The following is a 27,288-nucleotide window of genomic DNA, read 5'->3' on the forward strand; positions in this document are numbered from 1 at the left end:
ATTTACATTAAGTAGTAACTGAAAGCTACTAAAATACTAAGTTATTAAAAGTTTCTACCTCATATATAACGAAATGAAAGACAACCTTGAGAAGATACTTATCTAAACTAAGAATGTAGAATTCTTACTCTCTGTGACTGCTTAGCTTAGTAACCTTTTCAATCTCATTTCAATTGTTCCTCCTGTCTCCCAGGTCCTAAGCCTGTGGACTACTGTCTACTCTCACTTTGTTGGTGAGCCATATTATGACCTGATGTCTCCTAAGTTTAAACCCTCAACCTCACACTTTTCTCTTGACCTGATCTTATTTTACAGAACTATCTATCTGACATTTTTGCTTAGATGTCTAATGAGGACCTAATATGTCCAAAATGAAACTCCTGATCCATCTCTGCCCCCACCCCCAATCCTAACCCATCCTTCCAGTTGTTCATGTCAAACCTTTGGCGCCATACCCTCTCTTACCCATATGTAATGCATCAGAAAATTCTAGCCAAAACCAGTTTGGCTCAGTGGATAGAGCGTCAGCCTGCGGACTGAAAGGTCCCGGGTTCGATTCCGGTCAAGGGCATGTACCTTGGTTGCGGGCACATCCCCAATGGGAGATGTGCAGGAGGCGGCTGATCGATGTTTCTCTCTCATCGATGTTTCTAACTCTCTATCTCTCTCCCTTCCTCTCTGTAAAAAATCAATAAAATATATTTTTTAAAAAAAGAAAATTCTGGGCCCAACCTTCAAAATAGATCCACAATCTGGCCACTTCGAATTACTTCACTGCTATTACCCCAATCCTAATAATGATTATCTTTTGCAAAGATAGTTGAAAAAGTCTCTAAACAGGACTCTCTTCCAACTTTGTCTCCTTATAATCTACTCAACACAGCAGCCACAAAAACCTAAATCTGAACACGTCCCTTCCCTGTAATAGCCCTTCATTTTACTTGAAGTAAAAGTCTAATTTCCTTTAAGAGCCTACAAGGTTGCCCTAACTGGTCTGGCTGAGTAGACAGAACGTTGGCCTGCGGACTGAAGGGTCCCAGGTTCGATTCCAGTCATGGGTGCCCAGGTTGCAGGCTCCATCTCCAGTAGGGGAGCGTGCAGAAGGCAACTGATCAGTGATTCTTTCTCATCACTGATGTTTCTAGCTCTCTCTCTCTCTCTCTCCCTCTCCCTTCCTCTCTGAAATCAATAAAATGTATTAAAAAAAAAAGAAAGAAAGAAAGAAAGAAAGAAAAAGAGCCTACAAGGTCCTAGATAATCTGGCCCCTTTACTTCTTTGACCTACTCTCCTGTTGCTCTTGCACACTGGCTTCTTAGTTGACCCTTTAATATGCTAGGCTTACACTCACTCTAAGACCTTTACTCTGACTCCTCCCTTTGTCTGACTGAAATGCTCTTCCCCATATATCCTGGCCAACTCTCTTAATTTGTCTTTGTTTAAACATCACCTTCTCACACAGGGCCACTACCACATCCTATGTACAAATGCAACCTTCCCCCACTCCCCATCTCCCTTAATCTGCTCTTTTTCCCCATTAGCATCTATTATCTTCTAACAAACCATTCAATTAAGTCACTTTTGTGTGTGTGTGTGTGCGTGTGCGTGTGCGTGTGTGTGTGTGTGTGTTGTGCCCTTCTAGAATGGAAGCTCCATGGTGGCAAAATTTTGTTTCATTTACCAACATAGCCTACTTAGAAATAATGACTAGCATATAGTTAGGTGCTCAGTAAACAGGATATGGGGGAAAACAACAATTGTTTTTATTCCCTTTATCTTTAACAACAACGGTAGGATAAAAGAAAGAACATTTTTAGAAAGAAAAAACAAACAAACACAGAAATATATACATTATACATTCTATCTAAAAACTTACCTCTACAATCTTCTCTCTGTTTTTGGTTGGGTTCATAGGAGGTTCTGTGAGTAAGATTTTACAATTTCTGGTATCTATGTTAAGTTTCTCTGGTCCAAATGTATAGTCCCACAGGTGTTTCATGTCATCCCAATTTCGAACAATGCCATTTTCCATAGGGTAGTTAACTTCTAACATTGAACGTAATTCACTTGCCTCATCACCAACCATAAGATCCTAAAAATTATAATATCAAAGCTTAAGACCAATCAAATTTTGCATAAAAAACCTTCAGAAAATTATATTCTCATATTTTGGTTGAATTTTGGAATAATTTTAATCTTTCTGGCACACTCAGATTAAGTATTTCATTCCACAAGTTAAAAATTTTTTATTTCAAGAACAATGCCTTACCGACTTTAATACGTTTTTATATACAATGTGGTTTAAATCAATAAAATGACCTTACCTTTAATACATATGTTTCCAAAAGAAGGGCATTAGCACAAATAAACCCCATATTTTCATATTTTGGAGGGTTTTGTATGAGGTTTCATCTGTTTCTTTTGCTCAAATATTCAAAAAATAAGGCCTGTGATATGTGAAATAGCACATCAGGGGGGAAAAACTGGCAGAAAAATGCTCAATGCATGCAGCACATTTCTTTGTACTAAATATCAAAATGACAAGTATTATAAAGCATAATGAAAGAAGCAAAAAAAATGATTCTTTTTACACTACAAGGAAGCATATATGCACCATATAACTTGTAAATTTTACAAACTTCTACCTACATGTCCAAATTAGAATTAAGTTTCTATACAGGCCTCATCAAGAGAAATTAAAATTTGTAGATATACAAAAAAATAAGATACAGGGGAACAGTTCTTTAAAATTATCTCATGAGCAACATTTTTTATCTTTAAGTGTAAGGCTATAAAAGTATGACACATGAAGCAGAATACTCACAAGTCTTGTCTCCAATGAGAGCATATTTAAGATGACCCACATTTGAAAAGCCAAATTTTGTATGTATAAGTTAATGATGTCCTAGAACTTAAACTTATTTTAGAAATCAGCTAATCAAGATATTAAATAATCCTAATTTCTACATGTACTGACGAATTTTTTAAAAACTAGCATCAGACATAGCAACTATATGCTATAATACCTTAAGTTTAAAACATGGGGAAAATAAAAGAAACAGCAAAATTAAAGTCTTAAAACAGAGGTTTAAATATACAGGGTGTCCCCCAAAAATGTATACATACTTTAATAGCTGATAGCTCAATTGATGTTTTTTTTCTTTTAAGAATAATAAATACTGCCTTTATGATTATTCAAAGTATGTATACATTTTTGGAAGACAACTTGTGTATATGAGTTTAAAACGTTTAAAAGTAATTTTTTAAGGATCAGAGGTAAAACCATGATTTTGCAGAGACCTTTCAAAAGGTTTCTACAAAATCCACTGAAGCAACAACAAAAAGGGAGGGGAGAGTTAAAGCAGGTCCTAGAAATGTTCTCTAAAACTTATGTATTGCAACTAGTATTTTATAAAATTAATTTAGCACAACTTAATATTCAAATGACTTCAATATTAACTATTTAGCATCATCTGATAGGAAAATGCAACACTAAAACCCTGTATTTGTGAACTCTACTTAATTACATGGGTATGTTGAATTATTTAGGGTGAAGTATACCGATACTTTGAAATACATCAAAAAGCAAGACAGACTGATGAATGGATAGATGGATAAATATGTGATATTATAGCAAATGTTAATGTCAGGATCTAAGTGATGGGTATATGGACTTTACTATAAAATTTTTTCAACTTTGCTGTATATTTTAAACACTTCTTAATAAAATGTTAAGGGAGATATTTATACCTGTAAGTGCTTATGTTACTTTTGGCCATTAACAAATATAATTTAATACACAATTTTGTTACTTACTTTCCTTTAGAATATATCTTTGTGTTGTACAAGGTACTACACTAGATAGTTAGATAATTTACATAAATCAATATACATTCACAATACATTTGAACAAATTTTATCAAAATATTAATTTTCATTCCATGCAAGAATAGGAGCTTAAGTATGTCAGACCCAATGCCAACTAAAAATAAAAGCCTCGTGGATCTACATCTAGGAAATACATACTCTACAAGACTAACTGAAAGAAATGTCTGGCATCAAGTATCTTACTATCCCTCTGAACAAAGACAACATTTAAAATGGAAGAAAACAAGTTTTAACTTATTAGGTTAGTTTAAAATTTGAGTATCTCAAGCGACCTAAATTTATCCAAATCTAAACATATAATTTTCCTTAGAACATTTCTCCTTCCAAAAACCAAAAATTTTAAGAGTTTTATCAAGCTTGCCCTCATACCTCAGAACCAAGTTATAAGCGATCAGATCAGGCCTCAGATTTTTACCACCCACCTCATTAATGGACCTCAAGCCTAAACCATCACCTATTACCTGAAAGAATGAAAAATTAGAGTAACTGTTCAGAGATGCTGTTTAAAAAGCATTTATATATTATGAGAAGCAAGCAATATAGTTATATTTGCCAAGAATCATTTGAACAATGTCACCTCAAATTGAAAAATAGAGCAAAAACACTTTAAAACCACAATTAAGTTCCTAGAAGGAATTTCCTTAAAAAATATTTGTGAAATGAAGTCTACACAGTTCTCTACAAATAGCCTCTCAAATTTTCTTAGGATATTAAGAAAAGGCATGATCTTTTATTTAAGATATATATAAGAATTTCCACTTTTAAATGTTTTTGCTTAATCAAAAGAAAACTCCACAAAGTTACTGCTACTAGTTAAAAAAATATATATATCCCTAGAAATGCCTATCATTCATCTTTGTCAAAGCTGCTTACAAATATTAAAAAACAAATTTGAAAACAACCTACTACAGAAGCATTTAGACTACCACTGAAAAAACACAATGAAAGAGTAAATTGTCTGGGATGTACCCAGAAGCTTCTAGTTCAAAAGAAAAAGGTGCCACGTTTACTTAGGGAGAAACCTGTTGTTTACGGAAAAGTCTGATAAGACTCACCGTGTACTTATTTCCCCTCAGATGTTATAAAATCTGCTCGTCAATAAGGATAGTATAGGAATTTCCCCACTCTTTCTATATTTCATTTGCATATTAAGATTTTACTGTTTATTAAAAACACATGATACTATACTGGATGCAAATATATATACAAGCTATGTATGATGGGCAATGTTCAATTTGACATTGATCAATATAGTGAATTTCTCCAAATATAACAACTTCACCCCAATCTTTTGGATCACACATATCCTATAAAAAACTACTTGGTTTCTAATATTATGCACACCACATTCCATTTTAATTATAACATTCATCTATAAGAAACAAAAGAAAAACAATTCAAAACTATGTTAGTAAATCAGTTCTGGTATGGTCCATTGTATGCAATCAGGAAAGTACAGGATCAAAGTACTTAAAATTAAAATATGGAACTACCCCCCCCTCCCCAATACTAAAGGGACACAAAACAATAACTACTGTCCCACCAAGCAAAAGTGGAAAACAAACAGAGAGCATGTGTGTAACCTCACTTACCATCTTTTTGTTATTCTACTTCAACAGGTCAAGAAAGGTGAAGAGAGAGAAGGTAGAAGTAAGAGTCAGAAAAGGCCTAAATAAAATCCTCACTGAAATTTTTAAAACATACAAGCAATAGAGAACAATTAGGTTGAGGTCAGATGCAGTACCACTATATTTTACGGAGTTAATAATTAGGGCCAAATTAACAAGGAAAGTTATTACTTCTGAAAGAAAATTAACTCATTAAACAATTTAAATTTCCAGGGTTTGGTTTTTTTTTCAGTCTACCACCACATTTTAGCTAACAAGACACAAAAAGTCTAAGTCAATGCACTAGACAGAGGAATTCCAAAAAGTTAAGTTTCTTTAAATTCATTACTGAATTTAAGAACCTTAATTAAGGAAAATAAATGATAACAGGGAAGGTGTAGCTGGGTAAGCAGAGGATAAGGTTAGGGTTGTTTTTCCAAGCTCCAGCAGTCAAGTTAAATTTTATAGGTTTCTGTCTTTTACTGGAAGAACAATTTAACTTGAAAGACTTAAAAGACTAATAAGCAGATTGAACAGTACTGAGCCAACAAAACACAGAATGGCAAACCATACAAGCAATGCTATTGGGGAATTCCTTAGTAAAAAACATCTCATTAGTATATTGACTAGTTTCATTTCTATCAGTTGGCCTTAAAAAGCAAGAAAACGGGGGAGGGGGGTAAAAAAAAAAAGGCAAGAAAATGGGAGCTAAAATTTGTGCCTATGTTGAAGAATAAAAATGGCTATATGTGATATATCTTAATACCTCAAAACTGTTAATATCCATAAAGTACATTAAAAAATTCTTTTTTACAAACCTGATACTGAATAAAAAGACTTTCCACTCCATTTAAAAATTTATCCTTCTCACTATTATTAATTAAATTTTAAGCAAAGTCTACTTAAGATCGAATTCAATCAGAACAAAAATTCACAAAAAAAGAATAAGGAATCCCATAAATTTCCCAAAAGAAAAGACCCTAAAATGAAAACATTCATCTTGAGTGGGACACTCAAGATGACTATCCATAAAATAACAAGAGGCCAGAATAATTCACTATTTTAAGTCTTTAAGAAATTAATAAGAACCTAAGTTTCAATTTATATTTTTATTCATTGCTAATTCAACTCTAATCCCAAGAGCAGAGAGCTACCAAGTAGCAAATCTCTACTGCCTATTACCACTTTACTAGAAAGTTCAAACAAATGTCCCAAAGAGGTTCGCCCTAACTCATGTTTCAAGTGACTCATAATCTTAATAGTTCACTGAAGTCTTACCAAAGACTGTCCAGATAAGACCAACAATGCTAGCTTGTTCACAAATAATTCAGTGAAAGAGCCCCTAAATTCTACTGCATTTTGTATAACCTGACCCCTAGGCCACCTGAAGAATTTAAGTCAATTGGTGACAACAGTCCTTTTGGTTGATCTGTTTCTTTTTTCTTCTACAATAGCATAACTCCCATTTGATTTCCAATCCCTTTAATATGGGAGAAAAATCCATCATCCTTAATGCTGAGTCTCTACTGTCAGGTACAGTGAGTAGGGAATGATAACCTTCCCTCTTTTCTCTTTCTGGTAAGGTAATAATGCAAGACCACATAAAGACTTGTACGCTTCCTCCTGCACATCATGGAAACCAGTTATTACATCAGTGAGAAAAGGAAACAATAAGATTTACACCCTGTGTTTTCCTGACTAACTATATAAAAATGTAGGGGGATCAGGCCATGAGAACGTGAAAAGGAAAAGCTAAGGTCCCAAGGAAACACTAACATACATGATGACAAATATATGGAACTGAAAAACGTAAAAATGCCAGGCTTTCTTTTAATAATTCACATTCATATAAAAATCTTAAATGATTTACTCCATTCAGAGAGTAATGGCATCAAAGCCATACTTAAAGTTAGGTAAAATTAATTTCAGTTTTTATGCCTTTCTTCAGGTATTGATATCAATTAAAAATATAAGAAATTCTGCCCTCCCCCTTTGCTTTTCATGGCATATTTTAAAACTACTTAATTCAAAGAACATCTCATAGGTTTTGAACCTCATTTATCAATAAATAAAATATTACCTTGATTTCAATGTTTCCCACTTTGGTGGTTGATCTGATAATAGGTCTTCCAACCAAAGCTGGGAAGATGTGTTCTGGAAAGTTAGAGCCTGCATATCCACACTTCACAAACTGGAAGAGAGTAAAAGTGGGTTAGTCAAGGTATGTACCATATCCATTTAAAAACAGTATCTGAGCCAGGCTGGTGTGGCTCAGTTGGTTGAGCATCATCCCATGAACCAGGAAGTCGCAGATACCTTTTCTGATGAGGGCACATGCTCGGGATGCAGGCTCAATTCCCAGTACAGGGGGCTCAGGAGGCAGCCGATCAATGTCTCTCTCTCTCTCTCTCTCTCTCTCTCTCTCTACCCCCCCCCCCCCAGTACAGGGGGCTCAGGAGGAAGCCGATCAATGTCTCTCTCTCTCTCTCTCTCTCTCTCTCCCTCCCTCCCTCCCTCCCTCCCTCCCTCTCTCTCTCCCTCCCTCCCTCCCTCTACCTTCCTCTCTCTGAAATCAATCAAAACATTTAAAAAATAGATCTCTAAAAAATACCACTTTGCATTTATACAATATTTTAAACTGGATACTTTCAAATTATCTAAACTGGTCGTCCAATCTATCGTATCTCGTTTTATTTCCTTTATGGCATTGACTACAACTGGAGTTCATGTTTATTTACCGGAAAACTGATTACTTAGTGCCTAAGTCCCTCACTACAGAGAAAGCCTTAGGAGAGCAGGGAGCTTAGCTGAGCAATTCATGTTAGATCCTGATGCCTCAAAGAGGTCCTGGCACACAGTGGTCACACAAGAAGTATTTGAGCCTTGGCCAGCGTGGTTCAGGTGGTTAGGCATCATCCCATGTACTGAAAGATTGCCGGTTCATTCCCCAGTCAGGGCATATGCCAGGATGGCGTGGTGGCAGGATCCCCACTGGGAGGCATGCAGGAGGCAGCCAATTGATGTTTTGCTCTCACTTCGATCTTTCTCTCTCTTTCCTCTAAAAATTCAATTTAAAAAAAAGTAATATTGAGGGAAATGGACAAATTCAGTCAACAACTACTTTTTTAAAAACTTATTTATTGATTGTATTTATTATTATTATTAATATATTTTATTGATTTTTTTACAGAGAGGAAAGGAGAGGGATAGAGAGTTAGAAACATCGATGAGAGAGAAACATCGATCAGCTGCCTTCTGCACACACCCTACTGGTGATGTGTCTGCAACAAAGGTACATGCCCTTGACCAGAATCAAACCTGGGACCCTTCAGTCCACAGGCCGACGCTCTATCCACTGAGTCAAACTGGTTAGGGCATAAAACTTATTTATTGATTTGAGAGATGGAGAGGGAGATAGAGAAACATTAATTTGTTGTTCCACCCATTTATGCATTCATTGGTTGATTCTTGTATGAGCCCTAACCAAAGAATCTAACCCACAACCTTGGTGTATCAGGACATTGCTCTAACCACCCAAGCCACCCAGCCAGGGCAACAACAAGTATTTTTAATAGAGAAATGTTAGAAAATGAACAACAGAGCTAAAGTTTTAATTCTAAAGCACGCTTGCATTTATCTCTGGCAATTCACTTAAGCAACTCATTTTCCAAAATGGGAAAAATTAAATGGAATCTGGACTAGCATCATATTAAACATTTATTAGGCATTTTGGGCTATTAACAGTTTTATATTTAGATAAATGTATATAGTAATATCAGGTAACAACTTCATATTCAGATAGTGTACTTCTCCAATGAAGGCATATCATTATTGACTTTAATACTTCCATTTTATGCGTAAGGAACTGATATACTAGCAGACTTAACAACTACAGTAAAACTGAAAATAGAACCAAGGGCCAAAACCGGTTTGGCTCAGTGGATAGAGCGTCGGCCTGCGGACTGAAAGGTCCCGGGTTCGATTCCGGTCAAGGGCATGTACCTGGGTTACGGGCACATCCCCAGTGGGAGATGTGCAGGAGGCAGCTGATCGATGTTTCTCTCTCATCGATGTTTCTAACTCTCTATCTCTATCCCTTCCTCTCTGTAAAAAATCAATAAAATATATATGTAAAAAAAAAAAATAGAACCAAGGGTCTTTAAATTCTTATACCAATAATACAGTGTTTAGTCTTATTTTTAAGAGCAGACATTGCAAGAAAAATGTCATTAAAAACTTCAGGGGGGAAGGGAAGGTTAGCAGGGAGGCTGCTGAGAAATGTTTCAGCTTTAGCTGTAGCCTTTTGGCAGCACAGAAATACAAGTTATGCCTCTCAGCCCTCCAGGACTCCATCTTTAGACATACTGTCACCACTGCTTCTTGGTGCTGTGTGGTCCTGATGGAGAGGAGAGCTCTGGAAACCTGGTACCCACTAGTGCAGTGATTCTCTTCCCTTCGGGGCCTACATTTGGGTACTTTTGGGTAACCTCTCCTGTGTCCTGCCCCTCCCCACTCTAAGATGTGGGCCTAATGTGTGTGGAGGAGCTCTGGGAAAGTGTTCAGGCCAGTTGCAATGTATGTTAGGAACAGGCTTTAAAGATGAGTTGAGCTAGAGGTGAGTGGACTTGGGGCTTTGTTTAATCTGCTCTTTGGCGTATGGCAGCACTGCCTTCTGTTCCTGGTGGGGAGCACAGCTCCTTTGTCTTCAGTGCCTTCAGAGGGAGAAGACGAGGGACTCCTTGTCCCTGCCAGGGCCATGCTGGGCTCTGCCCCGATCAGAACTAAGCAAAATCCAGCTCACTTGATGTGAACTGAAATGTTGTGGAAGGGTAGAGAATCTGTTATTGTCCTCGCCATACTGAAATTTCTACATAAATAAAATTTGTCATGATCACCTGCCTAATATAAGCATTAATCATAAATTATATATGTATTCCAAATATAGAAAGTAAATAAAGTTCTTATGTTTACCTCAAAGTATAAAGGAAAATTATAAAATGAATTGACTGAAAAAAGAATCGGTAAGTCTGGGAGAGCCACTTTCAGCATATTAAATGTAAACAAATGATTTAAGTGCGAAATCATAATAGAAGGTGAAGGTGGAAGAGCTTCGGATGGGGCACAAGTCAAGTCCTGGGAAGGTTGATATGCCTCTCTTCTCATGATCAGGCCTCACTTTCAGAATCATGCAACGTGGCAAATCGGTAAACAATCACATCACTCAATGTTTTCTGACTGTAACTGTTCAGATGCGTAGTTCATATCTTAAAACTCTTGTTTGAATATATTTCAAGGGACAAAATATTTCCCAAGTGCCTGAGGTAAGAAGACAAAAACTGGGACAACCCCTCCCCACCTGAAACTAGAAAAACAATTGTAAACCTGCTATTCCTGTGCTTTACAAAAAAGGAAAATGTGGCTTTTAATTCAAATTAAAGCTATCACTCACTTGTTAATGAAATTACTCTGCTTACGTAGTATATTGCAAATATTTGCTGCCATAGTAATCTAGTGTTAGCATTCCTACAGGGTATAAGATAATTCGGTCACAATGGCAATAACTGCACTATTTCACATTACTTCAAATGTGAAAGCACAGACAGCTATAATAACACGAATATTATTACAATAACCTATTTCTTGATAAGAGAAACTAACAGACAATCCAGCATTTCGTTTATTGCAAAAAAAGTCTGTATTTTAAAAAATCTAAATCTAAACCATGATGTGATGAAATGAAAATATTCTTTCCTAAGCTACTCATTTAGCATCATTTAAACCTTGAAATTCCTCCCCCACTCCAATCATTTTAAGACTTGGAGACTTAGTTCTCTCATTGTGTGCAATAAGTCTCTGTTTAAGAAATAGCTTTTTACCATATATAGTTTCCTTTTCATAGCACTGTGGTTTAAACTAGCTCCCTTACTTCCCACTGAGTCATCTAATGGTAAGAACATGAACACTATAATGTTCTTTCAAGCAAAGATGAAAAAAGAGTTCCTGTACATTTGCCCTAAAAGTATTTTTCCTTTCAAAAAAAAAAAAAAAGTATTTTTCCTCTCAAAAAATAAACAGATTTATAAAGCTTCACTTGGACTTATTGTATTTTTCTTTATTAATTTTATCTGATAGTACTGGTATATTACTTTAATTTCATAGTGATTATCCTGCTCTCAACCAAAATATTCATTCTATTTATTCCAAAGCATTTTACAGGTAAAACCAAATGTGTTGTGTTGTGAGGTTTTTTTCCCTTAATCCTCACCTGGGGCTATTTTTTCCATTGATTTTTAGAGAGTGGAAGGAAGAGAAGGAGGGAGGGAAGGAGGAGGGAAGAAGAGAGAGAGAGAGAGAGAGAGAGAGAGAGAAAGACACACACACACACACACACACACACACACACAATTGGCTGCCTCCGCAGTGACGAGGACCAGGGATGGAAATTGCAACCCAGGTACAGTGCCCTTGACCAGGAATAAAACCCAAGACCCTTCAGTGTGCGGGCAGACACTCTAACTACTAAACCACATCAGCCAGGGAAAATCAAATTTGTTTTTTATTTATTTCTATTCCAAACACTTCTGAATTCAACAAAATAAATTAACATAAGCCAGATAGAGCAGGCCATATGCAAATATAAATGGGAATTATAAATCCTATATAATCCTATAGAATAAAAGCCTAATATGCAAATTGTCCCCTCAACCAGAAGTTTGACCGCTTATTATGACGTGCACTGACCACCAGGGGGCGGCACGGAACATGGTGGGCGTCCGCAACGTGGCACTGGCAGCAGGTGGCAGTGGAGGTGCTGCCAGCCCTGATGGGCCCTTCGAGGGCAGGACTGTAGCGGGATGGTAGAGCAGGTGAGCAGGCAGCACCAGGCCAAGGCAGATGCAAGCGGCCCAATCACCCCACCAATTGCCCAGCAGACAGCGACCAGTGTCCATTACAGAGAAATGGAAAATAGCAATATTAAAATATTTCTTCTAATTATTTTCCTTTCAATGTACACATGCACGAATAGGTGCACTGGGCCACTAGTGAAAATATAGTTATCCTAGCATTATAAGCTACTTTGTATCACTAGGCCCTAAAAACTACCAGTCACGTAGTAGGCAGGTGTCTGCATTGTGGGTGGTGAACTAACTCACTGCTGATAAAATCACCCAAATTTGATAACAGAATACACAACACCAGAGGCCTGGGCAGAACTCTTGAAAGGCATCTAAACCTAAGCAGATATCTAGATTTTCACCTATTTGGCCACTTTCAGTGGCTCTATTTTAGGTGGTAGGTTTGAACAGTTATGAGGATGAAGCAAATCATTAGAATTGGATGAGTTTTACTCCTCTAGGCTGCCCTAATGAGAAACTGGTTGGGGGCTAGTGAGGAAGCAGAACAAGGGCCAACAGTTAGCATGTGATCATAAGAACTCACTCTTAGAGCATTCGACTTAGGGCCTGCCAGAGGAGTTAAAAAAATTATCAACTTCTCAAATTGCCTATAATTAAAACTTTAAAACCTAAAACGTGTAAGAGGCAAGTTGCTTTAGGATAAGAACTATTTCCACAAGTTTTTAGAAATTAAATTTGAATATCTTGTTTAATATATCATTGTAAAGGAATCATTATACCTTCAGCTAACCAAATAAAATCAAGATGACTATAAAAAAGAATATAGAATCTAAGTGGTTTCTATTTTTCTAAATTGTTATTTATTATTATTTTTAATATATTTTTTATTGATTTCAGAGAGGAAGAGATAGAAACATCAATGATGAGAGAGAATCATCGATCAGCTCCTCCTGCACGCCCCCTACTGGGATCGAGCCCACAACCCAGGCATGTGCCCTTGACTGGAATCAAAACTGGGACATATCAGAACTGTCCCTTCATTTGAAGTTGATTATGTCTATAGAAAATCTGAATAAAATTTAAAAATAAGAAACATAACACCAAATATGTTTTTACTTGAACCAGCTACACTTTTTCCTATGTAGGTAATAGTAACTGATCTTTTCTCTTAAAGAACAAGATCCTTAAATTATTAATTAGAATAAGACTAATCAACAATATACAATCAGCTTCCTAACATAGCTAAACTAATGAAATAGTAACATAAAAATGAGCTCATGACCCTGGCCGGTGTAGCTCAGTTGGAGTGTTGTCCCATACACCAAAAGGTGCAGGTTCGATTCCTGGTCAGGGCACATTACCCAGGTTGCAGGTTCAAACCCTGGTGGTCCAGAGGTGTGCTGGAGGCAGCCCATTGATATCTATCATATCTCTCTCTCTCTCTCTCTCTCTCTCTCTCTCTCTCTCTCTCTCTCCTCTCTCTCATAAATTAAAAACAAATTTTTCTTTAATGAGCTCACAGTTAACATCCCTATTCTAATTGAGTATCACAAAACTCATTGCAAATATAGGGTTCATTAGCCTTCAAAAAAGAGGAATCACCCCTCCCCCACAAAAAAAGAGGAATCCAGCCCTAGCTGATTTGGCTCAGTGGACTGAAGGGTCCCAGGTTCGATTCGGGTCAAGGGCCCATACCTCAGTTGCAAGCTCCATCCCCCCAGCCCTGGTCGGGGCATGCAGGAAGCAATATGTCTCTATAACCAATGTTTCTCTCTCTCTCTCTCTCTCTCTCTCTCTCTCTACCCGCCCCCCTTCCTTCCACTTTTTCTAAAAATTAAAAAAGAAAAAGAGGAATCCATTAAAACATAAATGGCTCAGATTTCTAAAGAGAATTATCTGGTATATTCACAAAACAAAATGTTTTAAATTCAATTTTTAAAGCTTTAAGTTTATATAGAGGTCAACTTGAGACTAATATCTCTTTTAAAAAGTACCTTTAACTGAGTTTTAACTATAAAACAAATGTTTATAGTTTCTTTTGTTTAAAGATAATTTAACAGTACGTCTTGTTAAAAACACAAAGAACATTTTCCCAATAATTAGAGTCCTTATCTTCCCTCACTCCGTTATCCCTAGTCTCACAGGTAATCACTATGAACATTTTTTTATGTATCCCTCCAAAACTTTCATATACACACACAAGTCTGTGAACATATAAATATTTTTAATAAAGAACACTCACATAACTGGATCATTTTTAACTTAACAATAAATCTTAGACAACTTTCCATGGCAGTAGATCTGCCTCTTTTTTTTAAGTATTTCATTTTGTATGATGTCCCATTATATGATAACACCCTTATTACTCACAGACCATTTTTAACTAAGTTCAGATAAAGCTAGTATAATTATTACTTGTAAAAGTCTGTAACAAATTCCATCAAGGGAAGTATTATGGCAGTGAATATTAGGTCTTTTCCCCTCCTCAACAATCCAATTTGAAAGTTCACGTAAAATCTTTTTTAATTCACATGTCACATTTATGGAAGAAGGGGGAGAAAAGTCACAAAATATGCAACTCCAAAATGGTTAGACATCACTGTAACGTAGGAGAAAATTACCTCTATGGAACTCATCCAATGTAAGTAGCATTTCTGTCTTCTAATTTTCTGCCTTGGCTGCCCAAAATACATTTTTAAAGCGGGGGGGGCGGGGTGCGCGTTTGAAAGAAACAGCGTTCACATAATTTCTTAATCAGTATTTTACTCCGATTTTACAAATTATTTGCGTTTTAGACTCTTAAAGACCAACATTACCTGTAATCTGTACCTAAGGACGAAAACGGGGGGTCCTGGCCAGTGTGGCTCAGTTGGTTGGAGCGTCCGTGCACCGAAGGGTCTCTGTTGGATGCCGGTCAGGGCACCTACCCAAGTTTCGGGTTTGATCCGGGGGGCGAATGGGAGGCAACCCATGATGATTTTCTCTCTCTCACATCCATGTTTCTCTCTCCCTCTCCCTTCCCCTCTCTCTAAAATCAATAATATAAAATAAAAGCATATATCCCCGGGTGAAGATTTAAAAAAATTAAAACCGGGGGGAGGGAGGTGCCAACACGGATGAACTTCCCGCAAGGTCAGCAGAACTAACACTGGGACCCCCTGAGGGGTGCTGGACGTCCCAAGACCATTCAATGGAACATGCAGGTCTCCGCGGAGCCGCCGTGGGCAAAATTCCCGGCATGCAGAACCAAAAGTGAATTATGCACTCCGATCTGGCCTCTACTTCCCTCAAAAAGAAAAAAAACACAAAACCTCAAAACTGCTAAAGGGCTGAGGCTTGCACTGACAGTACTTCCTTTTTTTTTTTTTTTCTTCTTTAAACCCGTTTCCTGCCTCCCATTCGGTACCTACACAGGAAAAGGAAGGCCTCTGGGTCTTTCCCCTTTTCACACACCGGCGACCCGGGGCAACGAAGCCCTTCGCGAACACACCTCGTCTTTTACCCTCCGACCTTTTAGCCAGATCGCCCAGCGTGGGGCGTGGAGCCGGCCCCTGCAGGGCAGCAGGCATGGGTCCCCGTGCAGTGCCGGCCTCGCCCGCCGCCCCGACCCGGATGGATGAGGGGGTGGTAAGCTCGGGGGGACCAGGGCCCTCGCTCGCTACATCCACGGAGGCGGAAAGGGCTGCCCCGCGCTCCTTGGCCCGGACGGCTAGAGGGCCCAGGGTGCAACCCCGAGCGCCCAGGGCCCGTGCGCCCCACCCGGACCCGGGGCCACCGCGGCCTCCCCGTCGGGAGCTTACCCCGGTGCCGTTGTCGCACACCACCACCTTCCTGCCCTGGCTGTCCATCGTCCGCCTGCGAGAGAGCCGCCGCTGCCCCCGACAACCTACAGCCAGCACCTACTGCAGCCGCCGCCCGGAGCTCCCCTCTTCCTCCTCCACCTCTCGGCAGCCCCTCCTAGGCTGCAACTCTCTTCCCTTACCGGAAGTCGCCACTGGCCCGGCCCCGCCCCGCCCCGCCCGTCATTTAACTGACGGCCAGCGCGGAAAAGGTGGGGACGGAAAGGAGGCCGTGACTAACAGCGGTCAGGTCCAATAGGAAGCGAAGGAGCTCCGAAGCCCCGCCCTCCGCTGCGGCTCCGGTTCCGCCTTCACGGGCACCGCCCACCCGAGTGACGCTCTCCGTCTGGTTTCCGGCGCTTCGCCGGCCCAGTACTGTAGACGCCCCGGTGGACGCTGCCGCCTTCCCCCTAAGCAGGCGCCGTAGGCGTGTAGGGCGCCGCTTCCTCTTCCGCGGAAGGCTCAGGCCGGCCACCGGGGCTGTCGCAGGAGCCGGGAATGTGCCGCGGCCAGCGGGAGGGGGAGCGAAGCTGGAGGTCCTTCCCGGGCGCACCGTGGAGCAGGGCTTCGTGTGTCCTTGCTTCTGGGACCACTTTCTTCCTGCAGCGCCACCTCTTCAGTGTGTGCACCTATTTGAACCCAGAGCCTCGACTTTGAAATCAGACCACCCCGGTCAGGAGGCTTTGGCCAGAAATAAAGGACAAAGATTTACTCAAGGGACTTAGGGTGTGCAAACTGAAAACACAGCTCGTTAATATCCAGAGTGTCCCAAAGGAGAGGGAGAGTTCTTCGAGTCAAAAAGAACATGCTAGGGAAGGACCAGTCCTGCAGTCTTTGCTCATGGGTTGGTCCAAGATGGTAATCTTCCAAGTGTCTAGTCATGGTCTGGATAATGGAGCGATTTTTCCTGAGTTGTTCAGATGGTTATCGGTGGAAATAATGTACATCTAGGCATTAACGCTCAGCCGAGAAGTTTAAAAGTTTAAGTCCCCAGGCTAGGTAAGGCAAGAATAGAATAATTTCCTCATTCCTCAGCATGCTTGATTTTAGTAATTTAGCAGCTTGACCGTAGTGACTCCATTTTATTTCTTTATTCCTCATTATTTATTAGTTACATACTTTTAAACGTGCTCTCTACTGCTAATGCCCCTACGTTTTTTTCTTTTGGATTACTAATTTTTACTTTTTAAGACATAACACCTGTTGTTTTCTTCTAATTATAAAAACAATGCATGCAAATGGTAGAAAGTATAAACGATGGTCTACTCACGACACTGACGAAAATGCAGCAGAGCCTCTTGATTATGCAAATTCGGATATGATACTATAGCTGACTGTTTCCTGCCTCTATACCAAGTACATAATTGTCATTTTACTTTTCTAATGTGGCCCCACATTTTAGGTGGTCATCACATGCTCAGCCCCAGAAAAGCTGAACTAAGTTGATTAGTTGGAGCTTCAGGCATGTTGTTGTTAAAAGCAAGGCAGATAAATAGGTGGTTTCAAAATCTTATAAATAAATACTTCTGTATGTGTTCCTACCAGACTTTAAAAACATAATCCCAACACCATTATTATAGCCAACAAAATTAATAAATTCTCACTTTTTCTAAAAGTCAATCCATGTTGTTTTCCTTGTCTCAAAAATATCCTCTTACGGTGTTTTTATTTATTTATTTTTTTTCAGGCTCTAAATAAAGGCTACACATTGCATTTAGTTAATATGCCTCAAGATCATTTTAGTCTATAACACTTCCCTCTGTCTTTATTTTTTTAAATTTTTCCCTCTCTCTTTTTTTTATACCTTTTTGTTGTTGTCATAGAAACTGTATCATTTATCCTCTAGAATTTCACACATTCTGTATTGGTTGTATCCACACAGTGTAGTTTTCCTTGTTCCTCTAGCCTCCATATTTTTTGTAAGCTTGTAGTTAGCTCTGGGTGTCCTGTGTTTAGTGTTGCTAAGATTATATAGTGGGTTTCGGTGTTCCTAGATGATCTACTACAGAGTTCCCCAGGAACTTGTCACTTAATAGTTTAAGCAACCACCAATGATCGTTGCCTGATTGGACCAGGAAACAAGTACAATGTGTTTGGCTCACAATTTGTCATTTCCAAAGCTAATAGGTTTTGACCTAATTAGTCACTACAGTTGCTTTCAAGTAGAAGAATTACAGTTTTGAAACTAGGTTAATTAAATGATTTTTTAAATTAAAAAATAAATCGGATGGGCACTTAAGCGTACATTAGCTATAATTTTAGTTGGAATTATAGTTGTGAAATGCCTCATTCAAAAGGTTAATTTTCCCTCTCCCTTCACTTAACTATATACAAAATTTTAACTCAAAATGAATGGAAGATGTAAATTTAAGAGCAAAACTCTCCCAGCCAGTGTAGCTCAGTGGTTGAGCGTCGACCCATGAACCTAGAGATCACCAGTTCAATTCCCAGTCAGGGCACATGCTCAGGTTGTAGGCTCCAACCCCAGTGTGGGGCATGCAGGAAGCAGCTGACGGATCAATGATTATCTCTCATTATTGATGTTTCTATCTCTCCCTCTCTCTTCCTCTCTAAAATCAATAAAAATATATTAAATAAATAAATAAGAATTACAATATTACAAGCACCCCAGAAGATGCCCCACACCACTTCTTAATCACTGCCTCACCTCTCCACCACAAAGGAAAACATTACCCAGCTTCTAACAACATAGATTAAATTTGTCAACTTTAGATTTTTTAAAAATATATTTTTATTGATTTCAGAGAGGAGGGGAGAGGGAGAGAGAGATAGAAACATCCATGATGAGAGAGTATCATTAATCTGCTGCTTTCTGCATGCCCCCTCCTGGGGATCGAGCCTGCAACCCAGGCATGTGCCCTTGACGGGAATTGAACCCTGGACCCTTCAGTCAGCAGGCTGAAACTCTATCCACTGAGCAAAACTGGAGAGGGCTCAATTTTTTATTTTATACTAGAAACCCAGCGCATGAAATCATGAAGCTCGCTCACCTATGCATGCCTCACTGCACTTGCAGCCCCGCCCACCCGCCGTTTGGTCATTAAGGTGTCACAGCGTTAGGGCCACTTGCTTTTTATAATGCAGATAAACGGAATCATTACAGTATATACTCTTTTGTTTCTTTTGTTCCACATTATGTTAGATTCATTCATTCATATTGTTGCCTAAAACTGTCATTACTCTCAGAATTTGACCATTAAAAGATGAATTTTTGATAAGGGTTCAATACCCCTAAATGGTTTTTAAAAATAACCAAGAAGTTTGAGTTACTCTTTACACAGGAGTTAGGGAGAAGTGTGCCTGACAATAGAATCCAACATCAAAATGTGAGTTCCTGACCTCCAAGTGATCTGTCATCATTGAAAAAAAGAGCGAAACAGCAAAAGTTTCAATTTAAGAATCATTCGAGCCGAAACCGGTTTGGCTCAGTGGATAGAGCGTCGGCTTGCGGACTGAAAGTTCCCGGGTTCGATTCCGGTCAAGGGCATGTACCTGGGTTGCGGGCACATCCCCAGTAGGGAGTGTGCAGGAGGCAGCTGATCGATGTCTCTCTCATCAATGTTTCTAGCTCTCTATCTCTCTCCCTTCCTCTCTGTAAAAAATCAATAAAATATATTTTAAAAAAATCATTCGAATGATCTAGATAAAATGCATAAAATTTGATTAAATTCAGAAGTTATATATCTTTAATCTAAATAAGATATTGTTACCTCAACATTGTGATTAAAAATCCCACGCTAGTAATTTGCTATTGAAAAGAAAAGAAACACAAGGCTTATGTGGGCAGTGATTAATTTTCATCTCTACCCCAGCTGGCGTGGCTCAGTGGTTGAGTGTCGACGTATGGACCAGGAGGTCATGATTCAATTCCCAGTCAGGGCTCATGCCCGGGTTGTGGGCTCCATCCCCAGGAAGGGGCGTGCAGGAGGCAGCCAGTCAATGGTTCTCTCTCATCGCTGATATTTCCATCACTCTCTCTCCCTTTTCCTTCCTCTCTGAAATCAATAAAAAAATATTTTTAAAAAACTTACATCTCTAATGAAAAATTAAAAAGGGATATATGTTCATGGCCAAATCCCCCAACAGCGAAGTGTGAAACAGCAAGGCTGTTTCAGGCCTTGCAGCCTAAGAAACAAGTCTGAAACAAAAATACGTGAATTTATGGAAATATAAAAACCTAGGAAGACTAAGCACAGGCCCTGCTTTGGCCTGGAGGCCTGTGAGTCTGTTTCGCCTGCCTTCCGGGGTATGATCTTTATCTGCAGTATGATCTTTATGAGTCCAGCGGAGATCTTCACCGCCAACTCCCAGATCAAGCTGTGAACCCTCTTCAAACTCTGACTCATTCCCTGGTCCTGGCTTTTCAGATACGGTGCCAACAGCGAGAGCAGTGAGCAGGGAGTTAACTCTCTGTCGCCACTAAAGCAGCATAGCTATCTAGTCCAGTGGTTTCCCATCTTTCCAGTACGAGGATCCCACTGAGTACACTTTGCTGATTAATTTTGGCTGTTGTGCTGAACTGTTGCCAGGCGGAGTGTACACTCTCTGTGACTGATGTGCTGCAGTAACGTTTGGGGCACACCCTGTAATAATCAGTCTCACTATTATGAAAGAACAGTATCACTGTTCTTCGGCAGAATCTTAAAAATAGCCCTCAGATGCCCATGACCACCTTCAGATTTGTTACAACCCCTTATTTTTTATTTATTTTTTTTCTCTCTTCTCTCTCTGACGACCCCTATTTTAAAGATGAGCAGACTAGATGCAGAGAAGCTAAATGATAATACACACACACACACACACACACACACACACGCAGTATATTGGAATAAGAATCGCATGGACAGCGTACTGAACCATGAATTGGAAGACCTGGGTTCTAGTCTTCACTGTTAGAAGACTTAGCTTTGTGATCTTAGCCACTTTTTAAAACTTTTCTCACTTCACGCAATTCTGTTTGGTGTGTGGTTTTTTTTGTTTGTTTGTTTTTTACCCCAATAAATGCATTACTCTTTTGATTTATAAAAGATATTATTTTTATTATTATAATTATTATTTTACAAGTCACAGTTATAACATTGAAATTCATGTTCTCTTTGTTTTTTTATGGGTGATATTCTAACTAGGGTGAGCATTAAGATCATCACATAGTCTTACCTCTTGTTTCTTCCTTATTTCTCTTCCCTCGTTTTCTTTTTTCCCCTTAATTACCAGAATAGGATTCACCATGTTCACCCTCATAATCTGCATTCACATTTCTAGAAATGTGATCACTTATATTTGTTCAGGTAAACTTAGCTAATTGACACAGTTGAATTAAATTCCCACTGTAAATTATAAATGTCATGTGTTGGCACCTAAAAGAATGTTGTCATTAATGACAGACTGGTCATCTCCAACGGCAAAGAAACTTAAATATGCTAAAGTGGACTAACTCATATTAGAGACCTGTCACAAAGTTTTGGTATCACATAGTGCAGAGAACTCAAATTTCCTTTTGAACATGGGGTGGGGGTGGTGGTGAGATTTTATCTTGGAATGTTAAGTTGCCTCAGAGAAACAGATAGTCCTGTTCAAACCTGTTTGGTCATTCTTAAGGTTAAGTGATTGCTCATTACTCTTTGGTTAAGATTATGGGACAGGAATACTTTTCATTGTTAGTTTGGTCTCACAACCACAGTGATGTAGAAAAAGGCTTTGTTAAGCACTATAGATATTTTCATAAATTTTGAGGACCTCAAAGAAAAATAGTTTATTAGGGACTTGCTAGTATTGACTTTGTACAACCTGAAAGTGTAATCTATTACTCATTTAGGAATCATAAAATGAGATCACTAGACATGTTACAGCATGATACTATTCCAAAAAAATGAACACTAGCCCATTTGCTAGTTGTTCAGAGGAGTCAGAGGCTAAACAATTAAGCAGTACAGAAAATAACAAAATCTCAATTTTAGCAGGAACAATAGCTTACTATCTATTAACTCTTTCCTGCCACTATACTAAGCCCTTTTAATATATTATCTAATTTAATTAAATCCTCACAACAATCCTATGAGGCGGGTGTTATTATCACCATTTTACAGGTAAGAGAAGTGAGACTAAAGAGGTGAGTTAAAATCAACTACCTAAAGTCCCATACCTGATAGGAGCATAGAATCTAAACCCAAGTCTATCTGATTTGAAGTCTGAGTTCTTTCCATGATAAATACCGCTTCTGTTTATTATTCTGTGCATTTTTTCAGTTAATAGTTAATTACATAAACAATACATGAATTAATTCTTCTAAAATATCACACATTACAGATACATTTTAAGTCCCATTTTATGCTCATCATTAATATTAGTTCCCTCTCACCTTCCCCAGAAGCAATATTGCATTAAGTTTTGGTGGATCTTTAGAGATCATTTAAAAAATATCCATTGGAGACAAGGGAAACATATTCAACATCATTAGCCATTATGAAAATGTAAATTAAAATACAATTAGAGCCCTGGCCAGTGTGGGTCAGTTGGTTGGGCATTGTCCCATGCACCAAAAGGTTGCCCGTTAGATTCCTGGACAGGGCACATGCCCAGGTTGCAGGTTCGATCTTCGCTAGGTGTGCAGGAGGTAACCAACCAATGTTCCACTTCCACATCAATGTCTGTCTGTCTGTCTCTCTCTCTCTCTCTTTCTCTCTTTCTCTTTCTCTCCCTCTCCCTTCCTTTCGTTCTAAAAATCAATAAAAATACTTTAAAAATAAAAAACCACAATTAGATACTACTATACACCTATTAGAATATTAAATAACTAAAATTAAAAATAGTGATCACACCAAATGCTGATAAGGGTGCAGAAACTGGATCTCATACATTGCTGTTCAGACTGTAAAATGATACATTCAGTCTGGAAAATAGTCTGTCAATTTTTTATAAAACTAAACATTATACCATGCAACCGGGAAATTGTATGCTTAAGCATTTACCCCAGAGAAATGAAAACATACATTCACAATGAAACCTATACAGGAATGTTCATAGTGAAGCATCCATCTTATATAAAAACTGCTGCTTGAAATTTTAACCTTGCTATTTTGGCTTCTGTAAACGCCTGCTTGCTTAAATAATAAGAAAAATAAGACTACTCCCATCCAGAGAGGCCATAAACTATGCCCCAGACAGAGTTGTCAGTGCTGGCACCAGACCAGGCCTTGAGATTTGGTCTCATGGCCCCTTCCCAGCACGCAGGCCTTCTTTCTTTTTATTAATTTCAGTAAATTCTAGCCTATAGGGGTGGTATCCAGTTGTCTGGTACTTGGCCCTGAGATGATTTAGGCCCTAAATTTTAGGGGAATATTGGCTTGGCGTGTAAGAGTTTAATAAAGGAAATCATTACAATGTGATATCTGGATTTGTTGATTTGTATGTTCTGAGGCAGAGGAGTGGAGGGAGTCATTTTTGATCTCTAGGAATTAGCTGCTAGCCCTGGGAGGGGCAGTCTCTCCAGGATCAAAGCCCCAAATGCCAGATCATCAAGAATATAAAAAATAAGAAGGTACATATAGTCATCACAGCTCTATTAACTGAAAAGTGCAGGAAAATGTTTCCCGGTATAGCTAGATGTGACACATACAATGTTATCGCTCCATCTTGTGGCTCCTGGCAGTTCTAGATTCCACTGTTCCCCCCTCCACCTCCCAGCCTGGGATGCCTAGATGACCTCAGCTGCTCTTTTCTACATCCATTCAGCTTCAAACCCAGAGGGAAAGAAAGAGCTTCTTTCCTCCAACAGCCAAACAAAAATCCTGATCCTCATTCTTATTGGCCAGATTTGGACCAATCACTCTAGCGCCCGTGGTCGGCAAACTGCGGCTCGCGAGCCACATGCGGCTCTTTGGCCCCTTGAGTGTGGCTCTTCCTAAGCCTTAGGAGTACCCTAATTAAGTTAATAACAATGTACCTACCTATATAGTTTAAGTTTAAAAAATGTGGCTCTCAAAAGAAATTTCAATCGTTGTACTGTTGATATTTGGCTCTGTTGACTAATGAGTTTGCCGACCACTGCTCTAGCCAATTGCTTAGGAAGCACCTTAGCCTTCCAACCACAAGGACTGAGAAGAGAGGAGAGGTGGCTCTCTGGGGGGTGTTCTGGGGGTGCTCTTTTCCCAGAAGAATGGGGGATAGATGCTGGGAAACCAACAGAACCGCTGTCCACTACTTAATACTAAGTATCATATGTGCTTATCCTGAGATCGCCTTGTAGTTTTTTTAAAAATCTTTGTTGTTGAAAGTATTACAGATGTCCCCCTGTTTTCCCCATTGACCCCTTCTAGCCCGCCCCTGCCCCCCACCCCTGGCTTTCACAACAATAATGTCTGTGGCCATGGGTTATGAATATAAACTATCTTGTAATTATTGCTAACTTGTTTAGTGTAACTTTGAGTCTTTCAATCCAGAATTGTAGTATTTAAAAATGTCTCACTACTCATAGATACAGAGAACAGACTGATAGTTGTCAGAGGAGATGGGGTTGGCAGGCTGGGTGAAAAATGTGATAGGATCAAGCAGTATAAATTGGTAGTTACAGAATAATCACAGAGATGTAAATTACAGCACAGGGAATATAGTCATAATATCATGAGAAGTATGTATAGGGTTAGGTGGGGGCTCGAAGCATTGGGGGAAGCACTCTGTAAAGTACATGTTTTTCTAACCACTTTGCTGTACATCTGAAACCAGTGCAGAATAATATTGAATGTAAACTGTAATTGAAAATTTTTTTAATTAAAAATAACTTTTAAATGTCTCACTAATTTTCAAAAGTTGAGAACCACTATCCTACAGTAAAAATTGATCTATTAGAGAGACAATTTGGACCTTCTCCCACTGAGTGTGTGATCAGACAGCAGAGAAAACAGGAAGAACAACTCCTTAAGATGGCAAAACATAAGAAGGCCTGAAGAAGAAAACCAACAAAATGTTTAAAATATTGATTTCTTAGTTTTGGGTTGGAAAAGTGGGGGGTGTCTTATACACAGAAAAATACAGTACTCTTCTTACCTCTGGTTTCCCTTTCCCTTTCTGTCAATTCTGCCTTTCCTGGGTGAATTTATCCCCCTAAAACACTGTGTTCATCATTTTACTTGCCTGCTGAAAACTCTTCCTTTCCCCTTGCTGTGGCCCAGTTTCTTACACTGACAGCTGAGGACTTTCACAGTCTCTGTCCCAGATTTCTAGTCTTTTCTTCTACAGCTTCCCTGTATGAATCTTCCATTTTAACTAAATTCATCTGTACCCGATTTCCTATTATGCCTTGTAATAGCCTATAAATGTTGGAATTAGGAGTAAGCAATTTAGTTTGTCACAACCCTCTATAAAGTTTTCCCCCACCTACTTCTCTCCACTCCACCCAAACTGTGGCGTTGTCCAGCCTTTGCTGCAAAAACAATCCACGTGTATACGCTGATCCTCCCTCCCTTCCCATCCGTCCATCCTCTCAACCTCTCCGGAGCTGAGGGCCATTCCACCTGCTGCCTGGTGTTCCTGCCTCTTTTCCCCTCTCCAGTCAGAGGCTGGGTTCATCAAAGCCACCCTCTCACTCGTTCATTTCCATCTGTACCAGGTTCATTGCTCCTCTCTTCTCCATCTGTAGCCCTCTGGGTTCTACTTTTTTGCTAGCTGTTTTTAATCTTCTCTGTTTCTGCTGTTTACCATTCTACTCCCAGCTTTCTCTCTTTTTTGCTTTTCTTTTCTTCCTTTATTATGCTTCTTTTCTCTCAGGTGGATGCCTTGTGGTTTCTGTGTGAAGAGACAGGCCTTCACCGTGCCAAGAGCATGCCCATGTGATGGATTCAAACATTGTCCTCTCAGAGCCCATCAAGCAAAACATGCTTCTCCATCCTTCTAGGCTCTTTCTCACCATTGCTTTCCTTCCTTTCCATCCCTTCCTTATAGATTCTACAGCTGTTCCTGGTGCTCAAATGCCCTGGCCTCAAAATAACAAAGACCTCTACCTCAGAGAAAGAGTTCCTATCCAGTGGGATGAATTGAGGGGAGAACATGTAATTACAACAAAAGGATTAAAGAGAGAAAAAACATTATTTGTTTCATAAGGTCTATCCTGTCATGGCCCTCGAGTTCCTCAAAGATCCCTGTCCTGGGCTCTCTGAGGACAGCTCCCTGGGCCTGGAAATGCCACTCCTCTGACTGCCATTTTAACTGCTCCCTTTCATTTTTCCGGCCAAGCATCTGTCGGGGTCCCATGGCCTCTCAGGACTAGAATTCGGTGTATAAGAAGCAGCATGCTTTGCCCCGCCCTCAGAGGGAGTGCCGTCCACACTCAGTGCAGCCTGCTCTTCTCTGCCACCACCGGCCACTTTGACCTGGAGGAGATTTTCAGGACTGGGTTTGCCACTCACCTCTGTACCACACAAACTCCACGGGGCACAGGCCAAACCCTCCAAAAGGTTCTCCTGGAGTCCTCTGTTGTTTGATTATACACCAGAGCACACAACAAAAACCCAACAGTACCAAGAGTCAGCAAAAAATGTGGAGCAACCGAAATGCTCATACATTGCTGGTGGGAGTGCCTCTTTGGAAAACTTTTGGCGGTATGACAATTCCATATCTAGCTAGATACCCACCACATACATATATATATATATATATATATATATATATATATATATATATATATACATGTATGCAGTAGAAGATATATTGAGGGGTGGTCATAGCAGTATAAAACTCACAAATTGAAAACCCATTAGGAAGAATGGATAAATAATGGTTATATATTTTAAAAATGGATTTTAAAAAGGAACGAACTACTGCTACATGCAATAAGGGTAAATTTCACAGACATATGTTAAGTCAAAGAAGCAAAATACGAAAGAGTAGATACTGCTTAATTTCACTGCTATGGGTTCAAAAACAGGCTACACTAACCTGCTGTTGGAAGTCACAACAGTGGTTAGAAGTCAGAATATGGAGTAAGTACTGACTAGGAAGTGAGCAAGAATGAGGTTTCTGGGTTATGGAATATTCAATCACATAATCTGGGTGATTATTAAATTTTGTAATGTACTGGGTTTATA

General features: G+C 39.2%; 1 protein-coding gene across 3 annotated transcripts in view; it reads right to left on the reverse strand.

The window, feature by feature from the left end:
• Window positions 1-16,345, reverse strand: part of ACTR2 (actin related protein 2) — a 40,391-nt gene extending 24,046 nt beyond the window's left edge. Inside the window, exons 1-3 of one of the 3 annotated variants that reach the window (XM_059659629.1) lie at window positions 16,151-16,345; window positions 7,574-7,684; window positions 1,875-2,090 (exon numbers count right to left, since the gene is read on the reverse strand). In XM_059659629.1, the coding sequence (XP_059515612.1) occupies window positions 1,875-2,090; window positions 7,574-7,684; window positions 16,151-16,198 (375 nt within the window). In that variant the 5' untranslated portion in view covers window positions 16,199-16,345. The remainder of the gene's footprint in view (window positions 1-1,874; window positions 2,091-7,573; window positions 7,685-16,150) is intronic. The other 2 variants (XM_059659628.1, XM_059659630.1) reach the window with 2 other exon arrangements.
• Between the last annotated feature and the right edge of the window lie 10,943 nt (window positions 16,346-27,288).

Source organism: Myotis daubentonii, chromosome 12 (assembly GCF_963259705.1).
Source record: "Myotis daubentonii chromosome 12, mMyoDau2.1, whole genome shotgun sequence".
NCBI lineage: Eukaryota > Metazoa > Chordata > Mammalia > Chiroptera > Vespertilionidae > Myotis > Myotis daubentonii.